This window comes from Psittacula echo (assembly GCF_963264785.1).
Source record: "Psittacula echo genome assembly, chromosome: 6".
Classification (NCBI taxonomy): Eukaryota; Metazoa; Chordata; class Aves; order Psittaciformes; family Psittacidae; genus Psittacula; species Psittacula echo.
The window spans coordinates 30,434,961-30,459,003 of NC_137743.1; the positions used below are offsets into that span (position 1 = coordinate 30,434,961).

The following is a 24,043-nucleotide window of genomic DNA, read 5'->3' on the forward strand; positions in this document are numbered from 1 at the left end:
AGCCTGTCTCCATACGGGAGGTGCTCCAGTCCCCTGATCATCCTTGTGGCCCTCCTCTGGACTTGTTCCAACAGTTCCATGTCCTTTTTATGTTGAGGACACCAGAACTGCACACAGTACTCCAAGTGAGGTCTCAAGAGAGCAGAGTAGAGGGGCAGGATCACCTCCTTCGACCTGCTGGTCATGTTCCTTTTGATGCAGCCCAGGATATGGTTGGCTTTCTGGGCTGTGAGCGCACACTGAAGCCGGCTCATGTTCATTTTCTCATCGACCAACACCCCCAAGTCGTTCTCTGCAGGGCTGCTCTGAATCTCTTCTCTGCCCAACCTGGAGCTGTGCCTGGGATTGCTCCGACCCAGGTGTAGGACCTTGCACTTGGCATGGTTAAACTTCATAAGGTTGGCATCAACCCACCTCACAAGCGTGTCAAGGTCCCTCTGGATGGCATCCCTTCCCTCCAGTGTATCAACCGAACCTCACATCTTCTCCTTTACCAGATAACCATGCAACTGCACTTTTTTTTGTGTTGGTGATTGGTTTGGTTTGGTTTGGTTTTTTTAAGCAGCGACTCTGCTCTTGGGAATGTGTTCCCGGCAGAGTGAGTAAATTCAGCTTTTTATGGCTTATTTCTGTAAACACTCAGAGAATAACTAATCATGCAGACATTTTCCTTTGCCCTACAGCCATTCTGAGTGAGCTGCTCCAGAGGGAGAACCGGGTCCTTCACTTCTGGACCCTGAAAAAACGAAGATTAGATCAGTGCCAGCAATATGTTGTCTTTGAGCGCAGTGCCAAGCAGGTAGTGTAAAAACCCTACTTTGTCTTTCTGTCCTGACAGCGTGTAAGTATTTCCTGTATCTGCTTAATTAATACCTCTGTGTGATGTTCCTGTTGCAGCCTCAAGATATATTTAAAAACTGTAACTTTTGAAAACATGGGAAAGCTTTTTAGAACAATTTAAGAAAATTCCAAAATCCAACAACAAAACTCAGTATTTTTGCCAGGCCAGATTATTTTCTGTGGGGGTTTTGTTTTTTTTTTTTCATTTGTTCAAAAATAAATGCAAGAGCAGACTTGTTTTATTGAGCTACTACTGAATGGAAAACTGCTTTCCCTGCATGCATATTTATCTGCGTATAAGTAGAATTCTCTACACTCCTTTTTCTTCTAGGAAACATACAGGACCTTTTGTATCCTCTCCCACCTGCTTTGATTACTGTATTCTTCTTGTGTGTTCTTAGAAGTTGTTTTAGTATACACAGTATTATGTCCCAATAGATTTACTGTCCTCTCTTTGGCAGATTTGCTTTTGTCAGAGGATTAGTTCTTGAAATACAAAGACCGTTTGTTCTGGTTTTCCTTTGTTTTTGCCTTTTTTTTTTTTTTTTTTTTGACATTCACAGGCCTTAGACTGGATCCAAGAAACAGGCGAGTATTACCTCTCTACTCACAACTCCACAGGGGAATCAGCAGAAGAAACTCAGGAACTCCTGAAAGAATATGGGGAATTCAGAGTACCCGCCAAGGTAAACAGTGACTTTAATCTAATTACACCATCTATGTTTATGATCCTATTTCAGTGCCTTAAATCTCTGTAATAATATTGTCTTGATATTGTTTTTCCTCCTGACATTCCTAGCCCAGAAGATGTCTTTTGAGAGCTGTGATCTTTCATTTTTAGCAAGACATAGGCACAAAAAGGAGATTTTCTGCCCTTGGTCTGTACTGATCATAAAGCATTTTTGTTCTGATCAGAAGGAAGAACTCCATTTGTATACAGAATTCACAGTAACCTACTGAGACATACACTAATTCCATCCTCAATCAATCATATAAGAATGGAATAAAGTAACTAATTGATCTGAACGTATCCATGTTCATCTTAGATTCCTTCTTTCTTCTATCATTACAACCACAATTTGTTTCATTAATTCCAGCTGGGTTGATCACAGATGATAATTTATTTCATTACAAATAATCTGCTGATCCCAATGAAATACTCCAAATAAATGGGTGTGTTAACTCTGGAGTGAAATGGTTTTAATACAAAACTGCATTACCAAGGATCTATAAATTTCTATGGAGCAGTTCTGAGAAATCTGGTGGGGTTTACAGAGGAATGGTGATTGGATCTGCTTCAGACAAATTAATTCAAACCATAGGTAATTCACAGACAGTAAATCCACAGGGGTATTAGAAGTCGCTGATAAGGATCTAAATTGCAGAGTCAGACTGCAGCAAGACTGTGGCTTTGTTACTATGTAGCTTCATTTCACTGTGTCCTGAAATTGATCTTCTGTAATCCTTAAATTCTTCATTAGGTTATCCATACTTGCATGGGTTTGATTCACAGGCTTTGTGGTGTTCTTGTCCACTTCCTTTTTGCTTAGCTTGCATGTTTGTGAAAATGTGAGATAACTAGCAATGTATGGAAGTTAATTTCATCAGACAGGATCTGTACAAAATTCCTTTAACAGTACTTCTGGACTCTAACCATCCATAATCAGTCCTCCTGAAATCATGTTTCAGTTTATAAATTAGAATCATACAATAGTTAGGGTTGGAAAGGACCTTAAGATCATCTAGTTCCAACCCCCCTGTCATGGGCAGGGACACCTCGCACTAAACCGTGTCACCCAAAATTAAATAATCCCAATTCATCTTGAAGTTTCCAAAATATTTCTCACCCTTAGCCTAGGACTGAGTTTTATACCTTCTTCCTTATCGACTGTTACTCACTTTTCCTTACACTGACACATCTAGTCTTGCTCCCTAGGGCTCTAGTTAATCACTTTCCTACTGCTGACCTAGAATGTTTTCACTGCCATGTGCAATCTCGTGAATGCATGTCACTTCCAGACTGATGTTATTCTCAAAATAAGCTGTAACTGAAAGCCTTCCTGATCCCAATAACTTTCTGACTTAAATAATTGTTTGGAAAGCAAAAATGCCAGTAGCTTTTGGGAATGAAATGCCCTTTAAACATTACAGGAAGTATGATTCTTACTTCTCCATATCTAGCCTTGCTTACATGCTCAAATACTTTGCTAAGATGACCTCTGATTCAGTTGTTAATTTATTTTGCTGGTGAAATTTTTTAAAGTCAGTTCTGTGTTTGAAATCTGCTGGATGTTTTCTGGTCTGACATCATTTGTCCATTTGTGCAAAATTGCTGAAAATGTCAAGTACCTGACAGCATGTCTTGCTTCAGGCAGCATGGAAAGTTCTCCCCATCTCTGAAAAGCACCTTGCCGGTAACTCTGGGAATACAACTGATTCCCCTTTCGCTTTTGGGGATTAACATGTTCATTACAGCTGAATGCAGTCTGCCCAGTTGATATCTAAGGGTTTTATAACATTTTGTACTAGAGCTGGCTCAAACATATTGTCCAGACACCTTCAGTTCCTGGGATAGATTTGGAATCTAAGCTAAAATTTATAACTAGCTCCTTTGTGCCGGATTTGCACGAAGTTCTTCAACATGGAAAACCATAGTGACTAAGGGGCAGTAAGACTACAAGTGGAAAAGAAAAGACTTCTGAAAGGTTTGGGGGCTCAGTGGATGTTTTGGAGTTCAGGCATCTTATAATTTGTAATGCTCTAACTGGAACTAAAATACCAATGAAGGATTTCATAATAGACCTGGAATTTGGATTTAAATTCTGTTTGTTTCTGAAACAGAGTAGTAGTGACACAAACTCACTTCCTGGACTGATATGTGGTGTATTAATGACCTGCCTACATAGGTCTGCAGAATCACCTATGTATAGATTGAGAGTAACTTCATCTATTTTGTGAGCTGTGATTTTTAAATCCTGTCTTCTACTCCAAGGCTCACAACAAATAAGGTTTTGGCTGTGGGAAGGAGGCATGTCTAACTTCCAACATGTTTTCCTTGTGTGTTTGTGTGTGTGGTTTCAAAACTTGACTTTTTTTATCTCAAGCAGCTTCATAAGTGTCCTTATAAAAATGTAATTCCTTTCATGTTTTACTGGGCAAGGTTTAAAGCATTTGATTCTATATGAGATGAAGTACAGACACTCTTTAATGATGTCTAAAAAATTGTGAGCTGCTTCTGAATGCTGTGTGAATTACAAGCAAAGGAAATAATAATAACGCAACGTAACAGATGACCATATTTTGGGCAGCAAACAAAGGAGAAAGTGAAGCTCCTCATCCAGCTGGCTGACAGCTTTGTAGAAAAAGGACATATACACGCCACTGAAATTAGGAAGTGGGTCACCACTGTTGACAAACGCTACCGTGACTTCTCTCTCAGGATGGGGAAATACCGCTACTCCCTGGAAAAAGCCCTTGGAATCAATACAGAGGTACTGTAAGTCCATATCCCACTGGGGTTTTATACCAAAGCTGAAAGTCACAGAGGGAAGTGAAGGATACTATATGAATGCTGCAGGTTATCATGTGTCATAGAATCATAGAATAGTTAGGGTTGGAAAGGACCTTAAGATCATCTAGTTCCAACCCCCCTGCCATGGGCAGGGACACCCCGCACTAAACCATGTCACCTAAGGCCTCATCCAACCTGGCCTTGAACACCACCAAGGATGGAGCATTCACAACCTCCCTGGGCCACTAGAAACACTTAAAATCCAACCAACTCAGAACTCAACTCCAAGCTCAGAACTGTTTCTGTAGAGGAAAAGTTCTTTTCTGGCAGATCAGTGATATGAGGAGACAGATGAAGATCAAAAGGACTTTCTAAACAAATTGCACTATTCTCCAAGAGATCATACAGCTACTAGGAAGGAGGGGGAAACACATTATTTGAATAAAAGTCTGTATAATTTTAGCATAAACCATAAATGCTCTTCCCATGCCATTATCTTAAGTCAAACTCAGGCTTTGACTGTAAGTTTCCATTCTCTGGTCCTTTAACTAATCAAAAAAATAATCCCCAACCTCATCTCTGAGCTGTTTTAGGTGGAATAAAACAACACAAGAGAAACAAAAATTAGAACTGCCTGCTGTTCCCTGGCCACACTAGTAAGGGCGAGTGCCAGAAGCAGAAACACTTAAAAAAATCTCAGTCCTTTGAAATTAAGTATCAAAAAAGAGGTATAAATTCCCCCACACCCTCAAGATACCGTACATGGACTGTCTCTGGTTTACACAAAGTTACTAACTACACTCCTGGCAGAAGGATATTGGAAGCTGGGATTGTCTTTGCATAGTGCTCTGCTTTATCAGACTATTTATGAAGTCCCATACTAGACAACTAATTTAGATGTGAAGCAGTAAGGTAAAATTTAGATGTTTGTCATCAATACTTATTCCTAGATATGAGTAACAGTGAAGACTGTAATAAATCTCATAGTTTGTGTTTCTTTTAAGATTTTTCTCTCACTGTCTTACCTTCTTCCTCCTCACTCTAGTTCTTTGAAATCTCTTTGAATTTCTTTCTTTCTGACATGGTACTGTTATGCTACTTTTGTCCTTTCTGATCCATTTGATCTTATGAGCATGCTGCATTTTGTATAACAGTAGGATTACAATGAATTTAAAATACGTACTGTCACTTTTTTTGTAGGATAACAAGGACCTAGAACTAGATATTATTCCAGCAAGTCTTTCTGACCGGGAAGTAAAGCTGCGAGATGCAAGTCATGAAGTCAATGAAGAAAAAAGAAAGTCGGCCAGAAAGAAAGAGTATGTCCCCAGACCTTCACAGTCTGCCATGATGCATAATCTAAAAATGATGCCATGATATTTGTGTGACCAAAACTAACTGACAGCCCTATAATTCCTTCCAGCTGTGAAGTTATTGAGAAAAGTCTACAAGTGTAGGGCAGACTTTGTAGGCTAGAGAAATTCAGAACGTACAGGTTGAATTTATTTTGGTTTTAAGCAGAAGTTAACTTTTGGAAACGTAAAGGAGTAAATCAGGAATTTCAATTAGACCCTGATGTAATGGAGGTACTCACTGTCATTATTTCTTTTTGGCTGTATGTCAAAAGTAAAATGAACAGGAAAAACATTGAAGGTATCTTTATACATCTAGATATTATCTAAACTTCAGTGACATCCTGAAGAGCTAACTGGGTTTCAGTGACACACTAGTTCATTTGAAGTTAAGGTTCAGATTTTGGCGAGTGGAGAACTGGAAATATTTCATACTAGAGGAAATATTTTGAGAGTGCTTTTTGCACATAAATCTAGAAACAATCTAATTTCACAGTATTTTGTCTTAAATTTTGTGTGAGAATATTCTGTAAATCATTTGTGTGTACAGTCCTTCTCAGCTCTCTGAAATTGTTACGAAGGGCATAACCTTGATAAGAAACTGTTTCTGCTTTGGGAAACAGCGGGTTTACTTGATCTGCCTGTGGCACAGGCACGAAACATCAGGCATTTCAGCTTTGAGATGCCCAGCCTCAGACAGTACAGATGTGGTTCTTGGGCTTCCCAGTAGTCTGGATTCTTTCGTGTTAGATACCAAGCTGTTGAAGCCTCTTCAAAGTCATGGTGTCTCCCAAATCTCTCTGTATTGCCACTGAAGGTCAAGTTTCAGGGTTCCTTACCACTGACTATTAGGGAAGATGCAAGTGTTGTTGGTGAATCTCAAGTCTTTACTCCTGGGGAAAAAAATTCTGAGAATCAGTTGACTGTTAAGGATAGGCATATAGATAGTAAATCACAGCTCAGGATTGCAAAAAGACAACTTACTAGGCTTTTATTCAAAAAAAGATATTTAGAAAATAACCCTAAAATGGACTAAAATATGAAGTGGCTTTTCATTCATGGACCTGAAAGGTGCCAAGTAAGGTAGCTGAAAGTTTAGAGTGCAAATGCTCTAATAAAGACAACAGAAGGGTATTTTGGTTTCTGTTCATTGGACATTATAGGCTTTTGTACAAAACACCTGAAATACTGTTTTTGCCCCCTACAGATTTATTATGGCTGAGCTGCTTCAGACAGAAAAAGCTTATGTCAGGGACTTACATGAATGCTTAGAGGTAAGTTACAGCGTGGTAAGTCTCCAGTATTTCCAGGAAGGACACCGTATCCTTTGCGGATATTCACTGTACTGACTCTTGACAAGAGTGTGTGAAGGTACCACCACTGATGACTAGCCTCAGAGCTGTGTCCTGGTGGTGGAGGGAGCTGAGTGGGCAGCAGAGGAAGTTTGTCTCCCACTGACTTGAGCTGTGCCCTATGCTCCCCACGCTTGGCTGTAAATGTCTGCACCTCCAGGGACACTTGAGTGTGCCTTTATTTACAAAGCTGCACTCACTCCTGCAGAGTCAGAGCAATGTCCTAGGGCTCAGTAAAAAGCTACGTATTTGGATGTTGACTTGAAATTTGTTGGTTCATAGGTCGGTTTTTTTGAATTTTTTTAATCACAGAGCATTTTCTTAAGAAGTCAAATCTATTCCTTTGGATCATTTAATTTCATTTGGATCAATTTAAAAAACCTGAATTTGCACAGTCAAATACATTATCTAGCTCTACAGCAGGGTTTTCCTGAAGGAGACTGTAATATTCAAGGCAAAGAACAGTGAAACCTGTCAGCTTTCACATTCCTGAAGTTTGAAAGATTTTTATGAGTCTAATGCTACTGAAGTGGCAAGTGCAGCTTATCTTGCCACTGTTTCTGCCTGCAGTTTTTGGATACCATCAGTCGGACAGCAAAGACAGGTGTTGTTGGCATGTTTTTCCTTAGACAACTTCTAAATGTCATCACTTTGGATTTCTCTGGAGAGCTTTCTGTGACAGTGGAACATTTAATTTATTTTTTTTTTTTTTGGCTTGTTTGTTTAATCTCAAAGTACATATTTCCCTTGTCAGCCTGTGCCTTTGGCAATAGAACAGGGAGATCTATTCTTTTTCACTGCATTTATTCACGAAGTTAAGAATTGCTGATGTCTTCCAGACTTACCTTTGGGAAATGACAAGTGGAGTGGAAGAAATACCTGCTGGGATCCTTAATAAAGAACACATCATCTTTGGCAATATTCAGGAGATATATGACTTTCATAACAAGTAGGTTTTCCTGACAGTTCTGTTAATGTTTACTGACTAAGGAAACCAAAGGCATGTGTATACCTATACAACCATATGATATCTGCGGTGAACATCTACAGAACAAGGCACACAGGAGTGTAAAGTAATTGATCCAGATTTGCAAAATAATGTTTGATTTTCTTTTACAAAAATGAATTGCAACTTATTTTAAACTTTTTCTACAGCTGATTAACAATGTTAAAGTCCTGTTATACTGATGTTTTGTAGTTCTATACATGCTTTCCATCTCACAGCACTAAATCTAGTCTGGAAGCTTGCCTGTTAAAAATATGAACTCTTGAAAAACACGGGGGTTGGGAAGGGATGGTTGACATGAGCTGGGTTAATAAGTAGCTTTTCTGCAACCTGGAGACTGTCTGTATTTAATCTGTAACTAACTGTACTCCATTTTATCAAGATAAGACTGTATCAGATCAGCTTAGAGGGCATTTTTTCCCTGCTATAATGTGAATGCAATAGCAGTTATAAACTTAACATTTAGGGGTGATGAATCCCACAAGTTCAATCTGAATTTCAGTCTGTCTTCAAGTTACACATCAAAACCAAAGCAGTTTGAAAAAACAAACCAGAAAACCCTTCCTTGTTGAAGTTCTGGGAGACTTCGAGTGCTTTAGCCAGATAAATGCACCATCCCACACATAAACATGGTCCAGGAGAGGCTGCCGTATGCATGCTTTTGTGCAAGCAGCTAGTAGATAGTAGATTCAAATTACATACTACATTAAAAAGGCCTTTAAGTAAGAGATGAATGAACTTCCAGACTGCAAGAATTGCCCTCTCTTCACTTCCACCATTGTCCTCCACAATCTTCTCCTTTGGCTTGTGATGTTAACCTATACCCCAGCCTGATTTGGGGCTGAACCATGCAGTTGCTTTTCCTTCAGCAACTTCTGTTTCACACTCCTTTTTCCACCCAGGCATTGTATAGGGTTCCTGCTGCAAACAAAGATGTCACTCATTGTACAATGTGTTAGGAGAGAGTTGATTACAAAATCTGTATTTTGGGAGTTTACTACTCACCTATGAAGTATCAGTCTTGTTTGTTATCCTTTGTCCAGTGTGCTGAGTTTGGTGGTGGAAAGCTGACACCTTTGGGCTTTAATTTTTTGCTTTTCCTCTGAACCACTGAACAACATCTTTAAAGATTCATGATCTGGACACTGAATACACTGACCTGCTACTAGGGACTGTTACCTTTTCCTTTCTGGTGGAGTTGGGTGTGACCGCGCTCAAAAATCAAAGCCTACCTTGGCGAGGAGACGCTTTTTCCACAGGCAGGACACTTGATTAGTCTTGTAATCAAGACACAAGTATTGATCATTAGCACTGGTTAACTCATTGGTCATTCTGCTTTTCCTGGGTACTTGCTGTAACTGATTACTTTGGTGTCTTCTTTTTTTCAGCATTTTTCTAAAAGAACTAGAGAAATACGAACAACTACCTGAGGATGTGGGCCACTGCTTTGTCACCTGGGTAATGAGGCTTCTTTTCATCATTTATTCAAATTAATTCCTCCATCACAGAGGGAAACAAGCTAGGAATTGGAGCAAGGGTTAGATCCTTAGTGATAAGTGAGGTTAGGTGCTAATATGGAATGGCTGCTTTGTCCTTCACCTCTCTCAGCATGAAAGGTACCCTCCCTTAACTCTGTTCCTGAACAGTGGAGTGAATGCTTTTTAGAGCCTCTCTCCTTGTCCTGCACTGACTAGCACAGCTTTTACCTCTGCTGGTTCCTGTTTAATAGTGTATTGTTAAACCAAACCTGTATTTAGGTATGACCTTGATTGTGAAGGGCCCTGGGGGGACAGACCTTTCAAATTTTAATATACCTTCCTTACAGATTTATAGTCATGCCATGAGGACTCTACAAAGGCATGAACAACATATTTCATCAACATTTTGCGTCATAAATTACTGTCAAATGCTGAGCCACTGTGCTCTCTCATTCTATTACCCAATGCCAGAGTAATTTCCAACAGGACTTTGAAACGTTGATGCTAAGAGTCTTCATGGGTGTAGGAGGCTCCGGGAACTGGCTACAGTAATTTATCTGTATGAAAGCTGGTCTCTTTTCAAAATATTTACCAGGCAAGTCAGCCATCTTCATGTTTTCTCCTCTGGTTTCAAAGCTGGTATTTAGTATTTTAAAAGTCATTTCAGAAAATTGTCACTTATCAAAAAAAAAGGAGCATGTTTGGGTGATTTCAAAATGGGCTTTTAATTTAAAAACATGACACAAATATTGATGAAATGGATTCAGAAGTGTTTTTTACAAAGAAGACATTAAATATTTATGAAAGATGAACGCATTTTAGGTATCATTCTGTGCAAAATCTTCATGGTACTTTTAAGATACTACCACAACATCTCACTAATAGTTCATGTCCAGACCTGTGTGTATGGTTACAGATATACATAAAAAGCTGCCTGCCCAATTGTGCCATTATTTAGATACCTGATATAAAAAATGCGATAGTAATAAAAGAAAGCTATCCTCCTCTTCTGTTTCCCTGCTTCTTGTGAGACCAAAGTTCAATAATGCAAAACTGCAGTAAGGCAGGAGTGCACAGATGCTCCTAATTTCCCCTTAAAAATAAATAAATTAGGAAATGAAATGCAAAACACTCCTAGCACAACATAAAAGTTTGTGCCATTAAAGTCTGAACCAAGGTAGGGAAGGCAAGTCTGGGCCTGTCTTCTTACTGTCTGTAAGTCATCTGTTCTTAATTTACGAATCTTATGTCTCTTTGAGGGTAAGGTTTATCACCTGTATTTGTCTTGGTGAGCCTTAATGAAAAGACTGTGGGAGCAAAATATAGCTTATCTTCCTTTTCCCTTGATGTTTGTTTTCACAGGCAGATAAATTTCAGATGTATGTCACCTACTGCAAAAACAAGCCTGACTCCAACCAGCTCATCCTGGAACACGCAGGGACTTTCTTTGATGTAAGCAGCCACTGCCATTTTCATTCAGTGTGCACAGGGCAGCTGAAATACTTCCTCTTTACATCTGAGCAACGGGTTGCTTTTTTTGCTTTGGGGTTTGGGTATTTCATTCAACTGCAGATATTGCATGATGTGAAAGCTTGATAGGCTGTGGTATGTGTGATCTTCATCAGCGTGGCAAGTCATTTTTAATGGAAACACACATTCTTATGGGAACCTTTGTGCATTTTTTAGACCAAATCCTTTCTAAAAATCTGGTTTAGATGTACCCTCTGCTTCAGGGTTTAGTGGTAGAATGAAAGGCAGATCCCATTGTATTTTCTGACTTCAAATCCCTTAGCTCAAAACAAGATCCTTCCCTCCTGTTCTGCAAATTTTACCCCCCCTATTTACTTCGTCATGCTAGTAAGGAGCTTCACTGACTGCAGTTAGACTATTTCCCTTACAAGCACTACACCAGGTGATAAACATTTGCAGGTTCCAGCCCCAGTTTTGTGGGCTGAGAAAAATCTTTAATGTTTTTGATTACTTTTAAACTAAGCATTCCCTCTGACTTTTGGAACTTTATCCATTTTCCCATGCTTGACTGCTACCATATAGCTGTAATTGGTTGCCTTTCTGAAAAAAAAAAAAACAAACCCACAACAAAAAAAAAAAGCCAAGACCTCTTTTCCAAAGCATTGAAAATCTCCTTACAAATGTAACCACTCAGCTGTATCCAACCTGTGATGTGGTTGGCAGCTGATGTGAATCAGCTCCTCTGGGTTTCCTGTGTGGCAATAGTTATAGCATTTCAATTAAACTCAACACTGAAAGATCTCACATGAGCCAGAGGAAAAACGATGAGCTTTTCTTTTGCTTTGTTACCGTATGGTCTGGAAGTGGAATTGAATTGAATTGGATTGAATTGAATTGAAGGGATTTTCCAGGAGGTGGCGCTTGAGCCTGTTGAATGGTTTATCCTGGTGGTGACTCCTGGAAGGTTTGAGCCACCTTAGGTGTCTATCAGTGTTGTTTGCAAAGGTTAAAAGTGTTTCCTCTGCTAAGCTTTTCCACTCCAGGTCTATATATGGGATGGAAACCTGTTGCTTAATAGTGAATATTCAAGTCTCAGGATCTGACATCTGTTTTGCAAGAGGAGATGTTTTACTTTCGTTAGTAGGAATTGTGCTGTGCTATCCAGTGATGCCTGTGCAAAAAGAAAGCTGCATATCCTCCCCCCAGAAAAAATCCTCTAAGGTAGTGCAAAGTACCTTTAGATCCTTCTTGATCTTGGACTGGCAGTGGTTCAGTGGCAGGACAGGGAACAGTCTGGCCCAAGGAACACAGAAAAATAGCTGGTTCTTTTCTTCCAGGCAGAACCCGGAATTTCGCAAAACACCCTAATGGTGAGAGTGATTATCTAGAATAACACCCCTTGGTAAGAAACCTGCCTGAAGATCAGAAGTTTACCACTCCTCAAATTGCATAAACCATAGAAAGCCATCTTTGGGATGAAAACAAGCAGTCCCAAGTCCCAGTAATCCATTTGAACCCTTCAAATCCATGGAGAGTTTGCAGCTTCAGGGTTCATTGAAAGGGTTAGCTGATTAGGAGAAGGAGCAAAGATAAGTGACATATGTTGTATGAAACTATGAAAAGAATTAGTAACAATGCTATCCTTGCTGGGATGGTCTAAGAACAGAAGTGAAGCCATATATGTAGAGAAAAGCAGTTTCTCTTCTTAGACCAGTTAATATAGATGGAAAACTATGCACAAACTCTCAATTATGAAAACTGTCTATTTTATCCTATAGCATTAGTCTAATGAAGGATAAAGAGTATTATCTTCCCTCCCTACAGATCTTGCTTTGTTTGTAAAATTCATCAGTTATTGGTATGGTTATATTAGCTGGAATTTGCATAGGGAATGAAACTAGTATGCTTACTCTTACATGACTGCAGTAGACTTGCAAATTTAGTTCTTTCACTTTCTATGTCTTTCTTGTTCAGCATCTGAGAGTATTATTATGTTTCAAAGATAAATGATGCCTACCATACTTAGCAATCTTTAATATTTGTAATGCCATGTACTTCAGGCTAGTAAGATGTATTTTTGATTACCAGCATGTGTTGGCCCTCAGCTTCAGCTGGTGGAAATCAGCGTATTATTGAGGTGATCGTGTTGATTTTATTGTCTCTTATTTAAGTGAGCCTTTGTCCTCACGACAAAGGCAAGGTTTGTTTCAGTTATCTACATGCTGCTTCTATTTTGGATATTTATTTTCTTTAAATCTTGGAGAAGATCAGTTGTTACATTCAGGAAGCCTCAGGGCACCTTTAACTTGCATAACCAGCATGGAACATGGTAAAAGCTCATTGACTTTTGTAGCATTGCAGATTATTGTCTTTCTGCATGGATGACGGTTCTTAGTTTCTCCCCTGAGCTGGAGCGTCCCTTAGGAAATGGGCAGAGGCACAAGCAGAAATATTTTTTTCTGAAATTGCTCACCAACCATTCATGTCATGCATTACAAAACCTAAATGTTTTGTGAGAGCTTTAGTGCTGAATCAGACTACTCAGCAAGCCATTGGTCTGTATACCCAGTTCAGGATGCAGTTTGTTCTCCAGCCAAACAACTGTACACTATTAGATGACTTACCTTAATTTGTGAATCTCTTTAAATAATACAAAATCTGGGCACTTTATCATTGTTTCATGGTAAATTCAGCAATTCTTATGGTATGAAATTGTATTTAAGTGTTCCTGTCTCCATGTTGCGCATTCAAGGGCCTCTGAGGGTCCTGTGCTGCCTGCCCTGTGCAGAGGACATTCTTGGTGTTTGGGATTCTGTCATTGCATGTAAGATTACACATTGATCCTGTTCTGCAGCTCGTCTAGTTTGCAATACACAACTGCCAGTACATGTTGCCTTGTCAGGTATCTTCATTCTTCCAGGCCTTAGGACACTTTTCCACCCAAGAAATAACTTGGGTCTAATGGTGAGTCATGGTGCAACTATAATGTGAATGAAGCTTGCTTTAAACAAGAAGCAGGGCAAAGTAGAAAGCACAAGCCCTGTGGCTGACCTGCTTCTGAAACCTGCAAGCTGCATCAAAGATAGCTCAGATATATCTGTGCTTCGTGTTACTTAGAGACGTGTGAGAAATGTCTGCACTATTGTGCTCTGCCCTGCACAGGCCTCTCCAATTTCCATCTCCACCCACGTTACATCCACACATCTCCAGCTGTTACAAAGTCAACCCAAGACACACTCCAGCAGGCTGCCATCTTACTCCAACACTTGAGGGACCAGAGGGAGAAGCTGCAGGGAGAATGTGTCTTTCCAGCAATGTACTTGTTTATTGCCTTCATGCTGCAGGTCACTCCACCAACCCACTCTGTCTCTGCACAGTATGACCAGGGAGCATCCTGGCAGAGCAAGGAATGCCTGAAGGGGTGGTATTTTGCTGGGAGCATGTCTTGCTATTGAGAGAGCTGGGAGGAAGGAGTAGAGCTAAATTCATTATTTGGATCCTGCAAAAACAATTGTACTTAGCTCCAGGAAGATCACAGACATGGCCGAGGTCTTGCTGGCTCCTGCAGTTACTAATAGGGTCCCAAGCCATACTCTGCAGGCACTGTCCCTGTTTGGCGCCAGCCATGACTCAGCTTCATGCAAATTCCATTAACCCACACACAGAGCCACTTCTCTTTTGGGTCTTGTTTGTGGCACCAGTGTTATTTTTTTCTAAGACAAACTTACCTAGTACAAAAAAGTATATCTTTGTTGGCACATTGTGTGAAAAGTGGCTATTTTTATATCCAAGCATAAACACTGGAGCTAAAAAAACCCAGTAACCCCCCCCAGTACTCAGCAGAAAATCAGACTGTATACAAAAAAAGAATCTCCATTCTTGGCAGCTCTTCGACCTTCGTCTTCTGTGACTTCTTTACAGCTCCAAATTTACTCTCCAGTAGCTGGAGATAAGTCCCGTTGCTCTTCCCCATCTGCTCCGGTAGGAACCAAGAATTTCCTGATGTCCAGGAGCAAGGGGAGGCATGCCCTGGTGGAGACAGAAGGAATTACAACCTCTGCTATTTCAGCAGAGAAACTGCCCCTGTAGGGCTTAAGTTTGAAGCCTTTTAGAAGGCTGAATATGCAGTTTAGGGTCCTGTAGGATTTTCAGGAGCTCCTGACTCCCGCTGGAACCAGCAGGAGGGAGGCAGCTGGGCGCTTCGCAGACCTCACCAGGTGCCTATCTGCACTGTCTCCAGAAGTTCACGAACACACCACACTGATCAGCACAGACATTTTGGTTGAGATTCAGGTGACAAAACAGAAGCATTCAGTGCTGTGAAAGGTGTCAGAAGGGTATTTCTCTTGGCCCCCAGGTGCCACCTCAGAATACCGTAGGTCTGTCATCACCGTGTCAGACCCGTTACTTGCATGTGGATATTTCAGCTACACCAGGGTTCTCAAATGGTATTAGACACTGTTTAGACAGTTAAATTACACCCTATGCATGCAATTTAATTTAATGTCACTCCATTTTAATTGGATGTTAAGATTCTGCTTTCAGCCTTCATCGCTAAGAGAAACAGTTGACATGAAAGATAAGTCATATTTAAATTGAAGCCTGTGTAGTTTACTCAACATAGCCTCAGCTTGACTTGCACAAGGCCCCTGCAGTTTAAGCAGCCTGAGGGGGACTCTGCAGTTTATTGCCAGCCTTTCTGAAACCACAGTTATTTGCATCTGAGCTTAAAGAGAGTTAAAAAACTAAACAAAGAAAGCCAGAGATCCAGAGCTAAAATTAGTTATGGGTGGTTCTGTCTGGCAGCAGTTTAATAGTTTTCCATGACTGACTGCTGTTTTTATCTCTTCTAGGAAATTCAGCAAAGACATGGTCTGGCCAACTCTATCTCTTCTTACTTAATCAAACCTGTCCAGAGGATCACAAAATATCAACTCCTACTGAAGGTACCATAGTGAGCTGCCCAAATCAGTTCATGCTCTGCATGAACATGCACAGCAGTTCATGGGTATAATGAATTAACCTATTCTTAAGGGAGCTGTTTCATCACCTGTTCATGACCTGTAAGCAGCTGCTGCTCCTACTTTCCACACCTGAGCATAGCAACAAAGTGTGAAATCAGGTTGGGTATTTGGGTATTTTAAAGGAAAAGACTCACAGAAAGAAAAAAACAAACAGTAAAAAACTGATCACCTGTTTCAAGTGTTTATTTTGGGGGGTTTTGTGTTCGGGATTTGTTTGGTTTGGTTTGGTTTTTTTAATCCAAGTGGACTTAAACCTAAAAAGTGAGAACCAAGAAAGGGAAATTTGAAGGGAAGACAGGACTGTTTACTTTCCTTCTTGCTGAAGTTTATGATATGTAGTGTTTTGATTAAAGGCTTCAGTGATATCAGTCATGAACTTTGAGAAATTTCACTGAAATGTGACTGAGACTCCTTTGCTCGCATTAAATTCTATTTGGGAGCTAAGATGTTTGTGTTTGAAAAACAGGGAAAAGCTTCATACACAAAGCAAGGACTTCTAAGTGAAACATTGACATTTCATATCTTTGTTGGTTTGTTGTAAGTTAGTTTAAGGTTTTTGCAATATTTGTGAATAGGTGAATTTTAGATCTAACTTAGAAGAAAAAGCATCTGGGAGGTAAGGGAAGAGACAGAATCTGACTTTGAAAAGCTAGGATGAGATAAGACGCTTGCATCCTTTTAAATCTTCCTGTGTATACACCAAAGGACTGATGTATTGTACTAGGAAGGTCCTTTACTGAGTACATTTAATGTGTTAACAAATTTGTGCTTTGTACCAGTTTACTGAAACAGCACAGAGGTATATCATGGTCTAGTGAGCCCTGTGGAACAGCAAGCCTGCACTTCACAAGCCACCTGCTAGTGGGAAGGCTAAACCACCCATTCAGTCATCACCCCTTTGGTTTCATCCTCAGGTGAATCATTCCTGAAGGGATCTCCCTGCCCTGAGCACAGCACACTGCCAGCCTTGCAGTACTCAGGAGCACTGCAGGATCAGGCAGGGGTCCTGCAACCTGACTGGCACAGCTAGACTGACTGGTGACTGCAGCATAGACATAAGTCCCCAGGAATCTTGAGTGCACAGTCTCACTTGAGAGCACCTTGTTTTATAGTCATTCCCATGTAATCCCCACTATCTGTGAGTATTCACAGTGGGTTTTGATACAGTTCAGCTTTCTCCTGTCACTGTTAGCAAAGCAGTTGAATGTACCAAGTAACACATTCGGATATCAAGCCAGTATGTTGATCAGAGTTTGTTTATAGGTGTTCATTGCTTCTTAGGAACTGCTGACCTGCTGCGAGGAGGGCAAAGGGGAACTCAAAGATGGTCTGGAAGTGATGCTCAGTGTCCCAAAGAAGGCCAACGATGCAATGCACGTCAGCATGCTGGAAGGTAGCAGATGGGCAGGTGGCCAGGGCAGGGGAGGGACCGCCGATAAATGAAACCTCCTTATATCTTGTGTTGAAAGTTAGTACAGGCTGACTGTAGCAATACTGTTGCTTGATCATAACTCTCAGGTACTTCCTAGCTCGTTTCTGATATTTCTCCAAAAGTCTGGGAAGAATAAAGCTGGCTGGGAAATCTTGGGTATTTATTTATATCTTGTGTGCATGTATATATGTATTTATATGTGTGTATGTATATGTACATTCACGTGCATATGTGTGCATATACAGTGTATGTATATATTTGGTTAAAACATTCTTACTTAATGAAACAAAAGCCTCATGAAACCGTATCAGTTTAGCTGCTGGCAGCTGTAACAATTATTGGATGAAAACTTTTCTAAATACTGTCTCAGTATTTCAAAGGGAAAAGTTCTGATTTTCTGAGTCAAAACAACTTGTATTTGAAAATGTTGGTATAATTATTCCAAAGATTTTAAAAAAAAAGGGCAAAAAGTATTATTAAAAAGAATTTCAAAATGATAGAAAAATATTTTGATTGCTCAAAATTAAGTATTTTATTGGCTTTTAGATGTGTGGACTATTTCTAAAATTTAAAAATTTTATTGCAGACAAAGATGCTTTATTGCCTTGCAAACATTTTCTTGGCCTGGGAAAATCATTTCCATCCTGGCTTAAGTCAGAACCAGGAAACAAGCACAATACTAAAACAGGCAAGAAAAAGGAAATGGTGCCAGTAGCTAAGCACCATTTTAAGACCAAGTGGCTAAAATTTCAGGGGCAAACTGACCCAGTGTAGGTAGGAACACTATAAAGATGTTTTTGACTGTGGTATCTGGTGAAAAGCCAAGTTTCTCGAAGTAATGCCTAGATAATCTGTCCCCATGAGAAGACCAGCACCATGCTGGGATGACTTTGAAGAATGGGCATGACAAAGAAGCAGGGAAGACTTTGTTAGGGTAGACAAGCACTTGGACAGTTGTCTTCTGAATAAAACATTATTCCTGAATATTTGGAGCAGGGACCAGGACTGTTTGCTGATCTCTCAGGGCTATTTGGCATGAACAACAGTGGGCTGTGCTGGTGAAGGAGCAGTACCCAGCTCTGGAGAGAAGTGTGACCGCACAAGCAGCTGAGCTTGGAGGGCATCTTGCACTAGGGATTTCTTTCTCCCTCAGGCATCTCAGTTATGTAGAGAGAGTGCTGTGATCCTCAGCCATGTGAAGGTTTTTGATATGCAGCTTGGAAAGTGAGTAACTCCTGGAAAGCTTGTTTCAGATACCATACCAATTTGCTCTCAGATGTAGCTCCCCCATGCCACTGCGGTGGACTTACAGCCTCCTGAAGTTTGGGTTATCATGCTTGAAGGCATCATGCTATGATGGGGCACTTCCAGCCACTGCATGTTGCATTTCTCTGAATTTGTATTAACATGCAGAAGATTTTCTGCATTGCAGTTCTGTGTATAGTAACCAGCACTGAAATCCTTAGAATATTTATCTTTAAGTAATTACTACTACACTTTAGCTGCAATCTCATTTAGCACATATGATTTATTTGCCTCTGGTGAAATAAATACATCATTGCAGCAGGAAAAAAGAAGAAAAATATTTTCATTTGGGTAATGGATGCCCATAATATCCTTTCAGAATATGCATTAAAAAAATAAGAGACAGACCCTTTTATTTCAAGTCCTTACTGCTCTGATGTTTCTGAGCGTTACTGGTCCCAAGAACAAATACAAGCTAATGTGTTTTATGGTTTCAGGGTTTGATGAGAACTTGGATGTCCAGGGAGAGCTGATTCTTCAGGATTCCTTCCAAGTGTGGGATCCCAAGTCTCTCATTCGGAAGGGCCGTGAGAGGCATTTGTTTCTCTTTGAAATCTCTTTGGTGTTTAGCAAAGAGATCAAAGATTCTTCAGGACACACAAAATATGTTTACAAGAACAAGTTACTGGTAGGTGTGGCTGTAAAAAAAATGTTGTGGGTGTTGTGTTTCTTGTGGGTAGAGGTGGAGTTTGGGGGATGTCTCATAATGTCCCCATGCTGGGTTGGGGATACCCATACCACCTGGAAGGACTGGCTCTGGACCCTGTGGGGCTCACCTGGAAACTAAGCTTGCAGTGAGTCTGGAGAGATTTAAGGCGGTGAGATGTAAAGAGTCAGTGGGAAATACAAGGACAATCACTCAACCCATTCACCTCCCTGCCATCCCCTGATGGTTTTTTGGTTCTTTTTTCTGTGTGTAGCAAATCAGAGATAAGATCTCACTTCCCTATCCATCTCTGCCTCTCCACTTCTCACTACAAATGTAAACTTTTCTAGACTTATGAGACTTCATATACATGTAATCTCTCACCATCTCTCTTCTGTGCTAGACCTCAGAACTGGGAGTGACTGAACATGTTGAAGGAGATCCCTGTAAATTTGCTTTGTGGTCTGGACGAACACCATCCTCAGACAATAAAACAGTGCTGAAAGTAAGTCTTTTCTCCTTGTTTTCCTTGACTGTAGAGCTTCTAGTTGAGGCCTTGGGAGCACTAAATTAAATGTCAGTTTCTTCCCTTGCAGTATTCACATAGCTTCCATGTCTGACAGTAAGGTCATGCCTGCATCAGGAGCAATTCAGCTCTAAGGCCTCAATATGAATCAGGATAGTGCAGTCGTGCAGCCTTGCTGAAATTACATTCTTCTTGCACCCTGAGTTGAGCAGCTGCGCACTGACACAGGGCATGTCTCGGTGTCTGTCTGGAAGGTGTAATTCTCTTAGTCCTTTGCTACTAGGCTTATCGACAGTCAAACCTCCAGAGCTGACAGCCATTTCTGTCAAGTGAGTTTCTAACGAAGAATTTGTGTTATAGTTATGTTGTCTGATAACCTATTTCCCCCCTACAGAGTGTGCTGTATTGCTGGTATTAAATGTATTTATCCAGAGCTTAGCTGCTTTGCTGCTGCTTGCCAAGTAGGTCTGGTAAAAATACCTTCAGTTCTCAAGGGTTTACCAGGTACTTCAGCAGCTAAAACTGTGCAGCAGAGAGGAGGAACAGTTAATTGTGCATTTTCAACAGCCAGCCATGATTCTTTTACATAGGAGCTGACATCCTGGGAATATTATAAAGTCTCCATCTTTCTGCCTTGTGGAATTTTAGGCATCCAGTATTGAAACAAAACAGGAATGGATCAAAAACATCCGGGAAGTCATTCAAGAAAGGATTATCCATCTGAAAGGAGCTCTGAAAGAGCCAATTCACCTCCCCAAGACACCAGCAAAGCAGAGGAACAACAGTAGAAGGTAATCTCAGTCATTCTGTACCACGTGAAATCACAAGTCTTTTCTCAGCCAACAGCAGTGTAGTGTCTGTGGGCCTTTTACTGGATTCACTTACTTTTTCTTACTATTGTCAAAAGCAGTTTTCATCATGTTTGCTTTTTATATGTTGTCTTGGCAAAAGTAGCTAGAAAGTTTTTCTATGATATACATACAACAGTGTTTTATTTTAGTAATTCAAAGTGTTAGAGAGACATGGATGATAAAAATTCCTTGGAGTCCAAGGTTATGTTTCTTTCCCAAAGTAGAATTTACTTCGTGTTAGGAGTTTTTATTTTTTTTTCCCCTTGTTTGGCATTTTGAATTGTTTGACAATGAAAATCACAGCTGGTCATAACAATATATCACTGCAATGATATATAAATTGGTGTTTCATCATCAAATGCAAATTCATTTTAGCCTGTGAGGTAATATTAATTTTTTTGCCAACTCTTGTGAATCCTGAATTAAATCAGAATTGTAGAAAATTAATTGTTCTTTTGCTGTTATGCTGGTGTTCCCAAAAGCCACCTACAATTTGAACATCTCCATTTCCTCATCAAGTTTTATCACTCTTATTTCGAGCTGTATTATAGAGGCATCCGAAGCATGAGTAACGAAGGTCACCCAGGAGACTTCTAGCAAGGCAGAGATCCAGACATTTCTTCCTGGAGACATGCACCAATACAAGAGTTTTCTAGTAGAGAATGGAGATCTTGCTTATTTTTTCTTTTCCTTAAATATGTATTTTATATTATTTAAAAGTTTCTTTTGAAAGATCAGTAAAAGTTTAGGAGTGTATCGATGCAGCAAAAAGGAAGAAAATACCCTCTGTTAGCAGACTCATGGACTTAGGCTTGTGAGCTCTATACTGTCTTTATTTATGTTTGTTTGGATATAATTTTTATGGCTCAGTATTAAATGCCTGAAGATGTTCCTGTGAGACAAGAGAAATACCCTTTCTTCAGTGCCATGTGTAGCCTGGGCTGAATAGTTTAGGTTAAGGCAGAAATCTAATTGATGGAAAATTTTTGCCTGACACCCTCATTGCAGAGCTATTTATGAACACCACAGTTGTCTTTGCTGTAAACATGCAGGCAATGGCCATCCTTTTTCAGCAGCAAACATTGTTATTATGTGCTAATCCAAACCCTATGGCTGAGGGTGACATCATTTTAAATTGCAAGCTACATAGCAGCATGGGCTGCATCAGTAAGGTAATTTTAGCACAAAGCCAGCTCTGGCACACTGACTCGGCACTTCTCAAATCCACCTATAAAGTTGTGCATATTCCAAGGTGGTTTGTTAAGTAAGCATCATTGTTTCCCTTGTATGTCTTGTGCAGAGATGGAGTAGATGATGCGGATAGCCAAGGAGATGGCAGCAGTCAACCTGACACCATTTCCATTGCATCCAGGACATCACAGAACACAGTGGACAGTGATAAGGTAGGACTGAAATGTGAAAATAGACTGCAGCTGGCCACCCCCAGAAAAATGTAAGTGAAGAGCAGAATAGAAGGCAAAATAAAGCAACCTGTCTAGGTGTGCATCAGTATTGCTGTTTTATGTGGTAACCTCTTTGTTGCTGCAGCTTCTTTGAGGTTAATGCGCAGAGGTTGAATTGGCTCTGAAGAAACACAGCCCAGAGCAGCCTTTTCTTCCCTAGTAGAACTTGCCCTGTGGGAGTCAGGTTCTGAATCAGCAAACAGTTATGTTCCATATTTTCCCTCTGAGCTAAAATCAGTAGTCTGTTGGAGGGAATACAGGTGCTTACACACCAATTAATACAGCAAAATTGGGATCCTGGCTGGTATCTTGAGAGCCAACCCTTTTCAGAGAGTGATTCTGGACTCCTCTTCTTATGGACATATGGTGGAGCATATGGATGGCCCCAAGACGCACTAGATTATGTTGGAATGCTGCGCACTGTTGGCACGTACGTACTTGCTGTTTTACTTATCAGATGATCTGAGTCCAGATTCCCAGCTCCACTAAAATGTCTGACTTGAATTTGTCACCCTGGTACCTCCAACTGTGGTCTTCAGCTGAATTAGCAGTTGGTGGTAGGAGTAAATGGGCTGTTAGTAATAATTTGCCTTAGCTATGCTGATGAGGTTTGTCATATCCACTGAATGTCCATAGTCTCTTCATGTATTGTTTTGAAATCATGTGTATCTTACTGCAGAATTCATCCTTTTGCACCATTATGGATTTATGTGTTTGTCAGGGCTTTAATTATGCTGCCACTTACACAAGGTAGAAGGGTGTCTTCACAAAATCAGAGTTCAAGTCTGTTGTAAAGTTTGTAAGTAGGGTTCAGCACAGACATTATTTTGAAAGCTGGACTCAGAAATAGGAATTAATTGCAAATAAGTTACCTTTGTAAGACCACATGTTGTATTTATCTTAAAGGCATGTTCCTATGCATTTGCTTTTCTGACCAGTCATATGCGTTAGAAAAATATTAATCCTCACAATCCAAAGGCCACTGTAATGTGTGCAAATACTTTGCCTGAAGTTGAAGAAGTGTTTTTCTTATGTCTTCAGTCCACAAGGAGTTGCCTTCCTTTTCCATGTTTTTCACATTTATCATTCCTGAAAAAGGCCCTGACTTAGTAGAGTACTTGAGCTCATTCTTTATTTGAAGTATTTGCATAAGCTTTGCTTGTTTGCTCCAAGCCCATGTACTCAGTTGCATGAATTATGGTAGACAGGCATATAGGTGAGATGCTCCATATTGCATGCTGTAGCTGCATACAAGGTTTATAGTGCCAACAGCACAGGAAACTGAGTCTAACCTGAAAGACAACCCATCATAGCAACAGTTGGTTTAAGGATGCAAAACCTGAAGAGGCTGTAGGAATTTCTATGCAAAACCTTGTTTGAACTTAGTATTGAATTTGTATGAGATAAATTAAGCATCAGATCATATAGGGAAAAAACTCTTACCACTGGGGAAAAGCCGAATCAGTTCTGGGACTCTGTTATGTTTTTTACTTTTTAGATGGGCAGGTTCACTTCCTGATTTAAGGCTATCTGTGTGTTCATGTGTCCTTATATACATTTAGTGAATAGAAACAAATTCCAGTGTACAGCTAAGCTTAAATATACTTGTATGTGCTTTGTGAAATCTGAGCAACTATCATCACTGGATGGAGAGGAAGTTCTTGCTGAGCAGTTTCAGCGTATTGTTGAGCTTATCTTCTAGGATGGACTGAGTGAATCTTGTTGGACTGGGAAGATTTACCTTCTCACATAGACTGGTACTGAGTTACTGACTGGCACTGGAAGAC

At 40.2% G+C, this 24,043-nt stretch overlaps 1 protein-coding gene across 4 annotated transcripts in view; it reads left to right on the forward strand.

The window, feature by feature from the left end:
• KALRN (kalirin RhoGEF kinase) overlaps positions 1 to 24,043 on the forward strand; it is a gene marked incomplete at its 5' end in the record, with an annotated part of 522,231 nt that overhangs the window by 362,834 nt on the left and 135,354 nt on the right. For all 4 annotated transcript variants that reach the window (XM_080620947.1, XM_080620949.1, XM_080620948.1 and 1 more), the window contains 14 exons: positions 684 to 799; positions 1,404 to 1,526; positions 4,149 to 4,331; positions 5,552 to 5,670; positions 6,911 to 6,977; positions 7,895 to 8,004; positions 9,450 to 9,519; positions 10,902 to 10,991; positions 15,863 to 15,955; positions 17,315 to 17,426; positions 19,208 to 19,398; positions 19,820 to 19,921; positions 20,591 to 20,733; positions 22,094 to 22,196. In XM_080620947.1, coding sequence (XP_080477073.1) covers positions 684 to 799; positions 1,404 to 1,526; positions 4,149 to 4,331; positions 5,552 to 5,670; positions 6,911 to 6,977; positions 7,895 to 8,004; positions 9,450 to 9,519; positions 10,902 to 10,991; positions 15,863 to 15,955; positions 17,315 to 17,426; positions 19,208 to 19,398; positions 19,820 to 19,921; positions 20,591 to 20,733; positions 22,094 to 22,196 — 1,622 coding nt within the window. The remainder of the gene's footprint in view (positions 1 to 683; positions 800 to 1,403; positions 1,527 to 4,148; positions 4,332 to 5,551; positions 5,671 to 6,910; positions 6,978 to 7,894; positions 8,005 to 9,449; positions 9,520 to 10,901; positions 10,992 to 15,862; positions 15,956 to 17,314; positions 17,427 to 19,207; positions 19,399 to 19,819; positions 19,922 to 20,590; positions 20,734 to 22,093; positions 22,197 to 24,043) is intronic.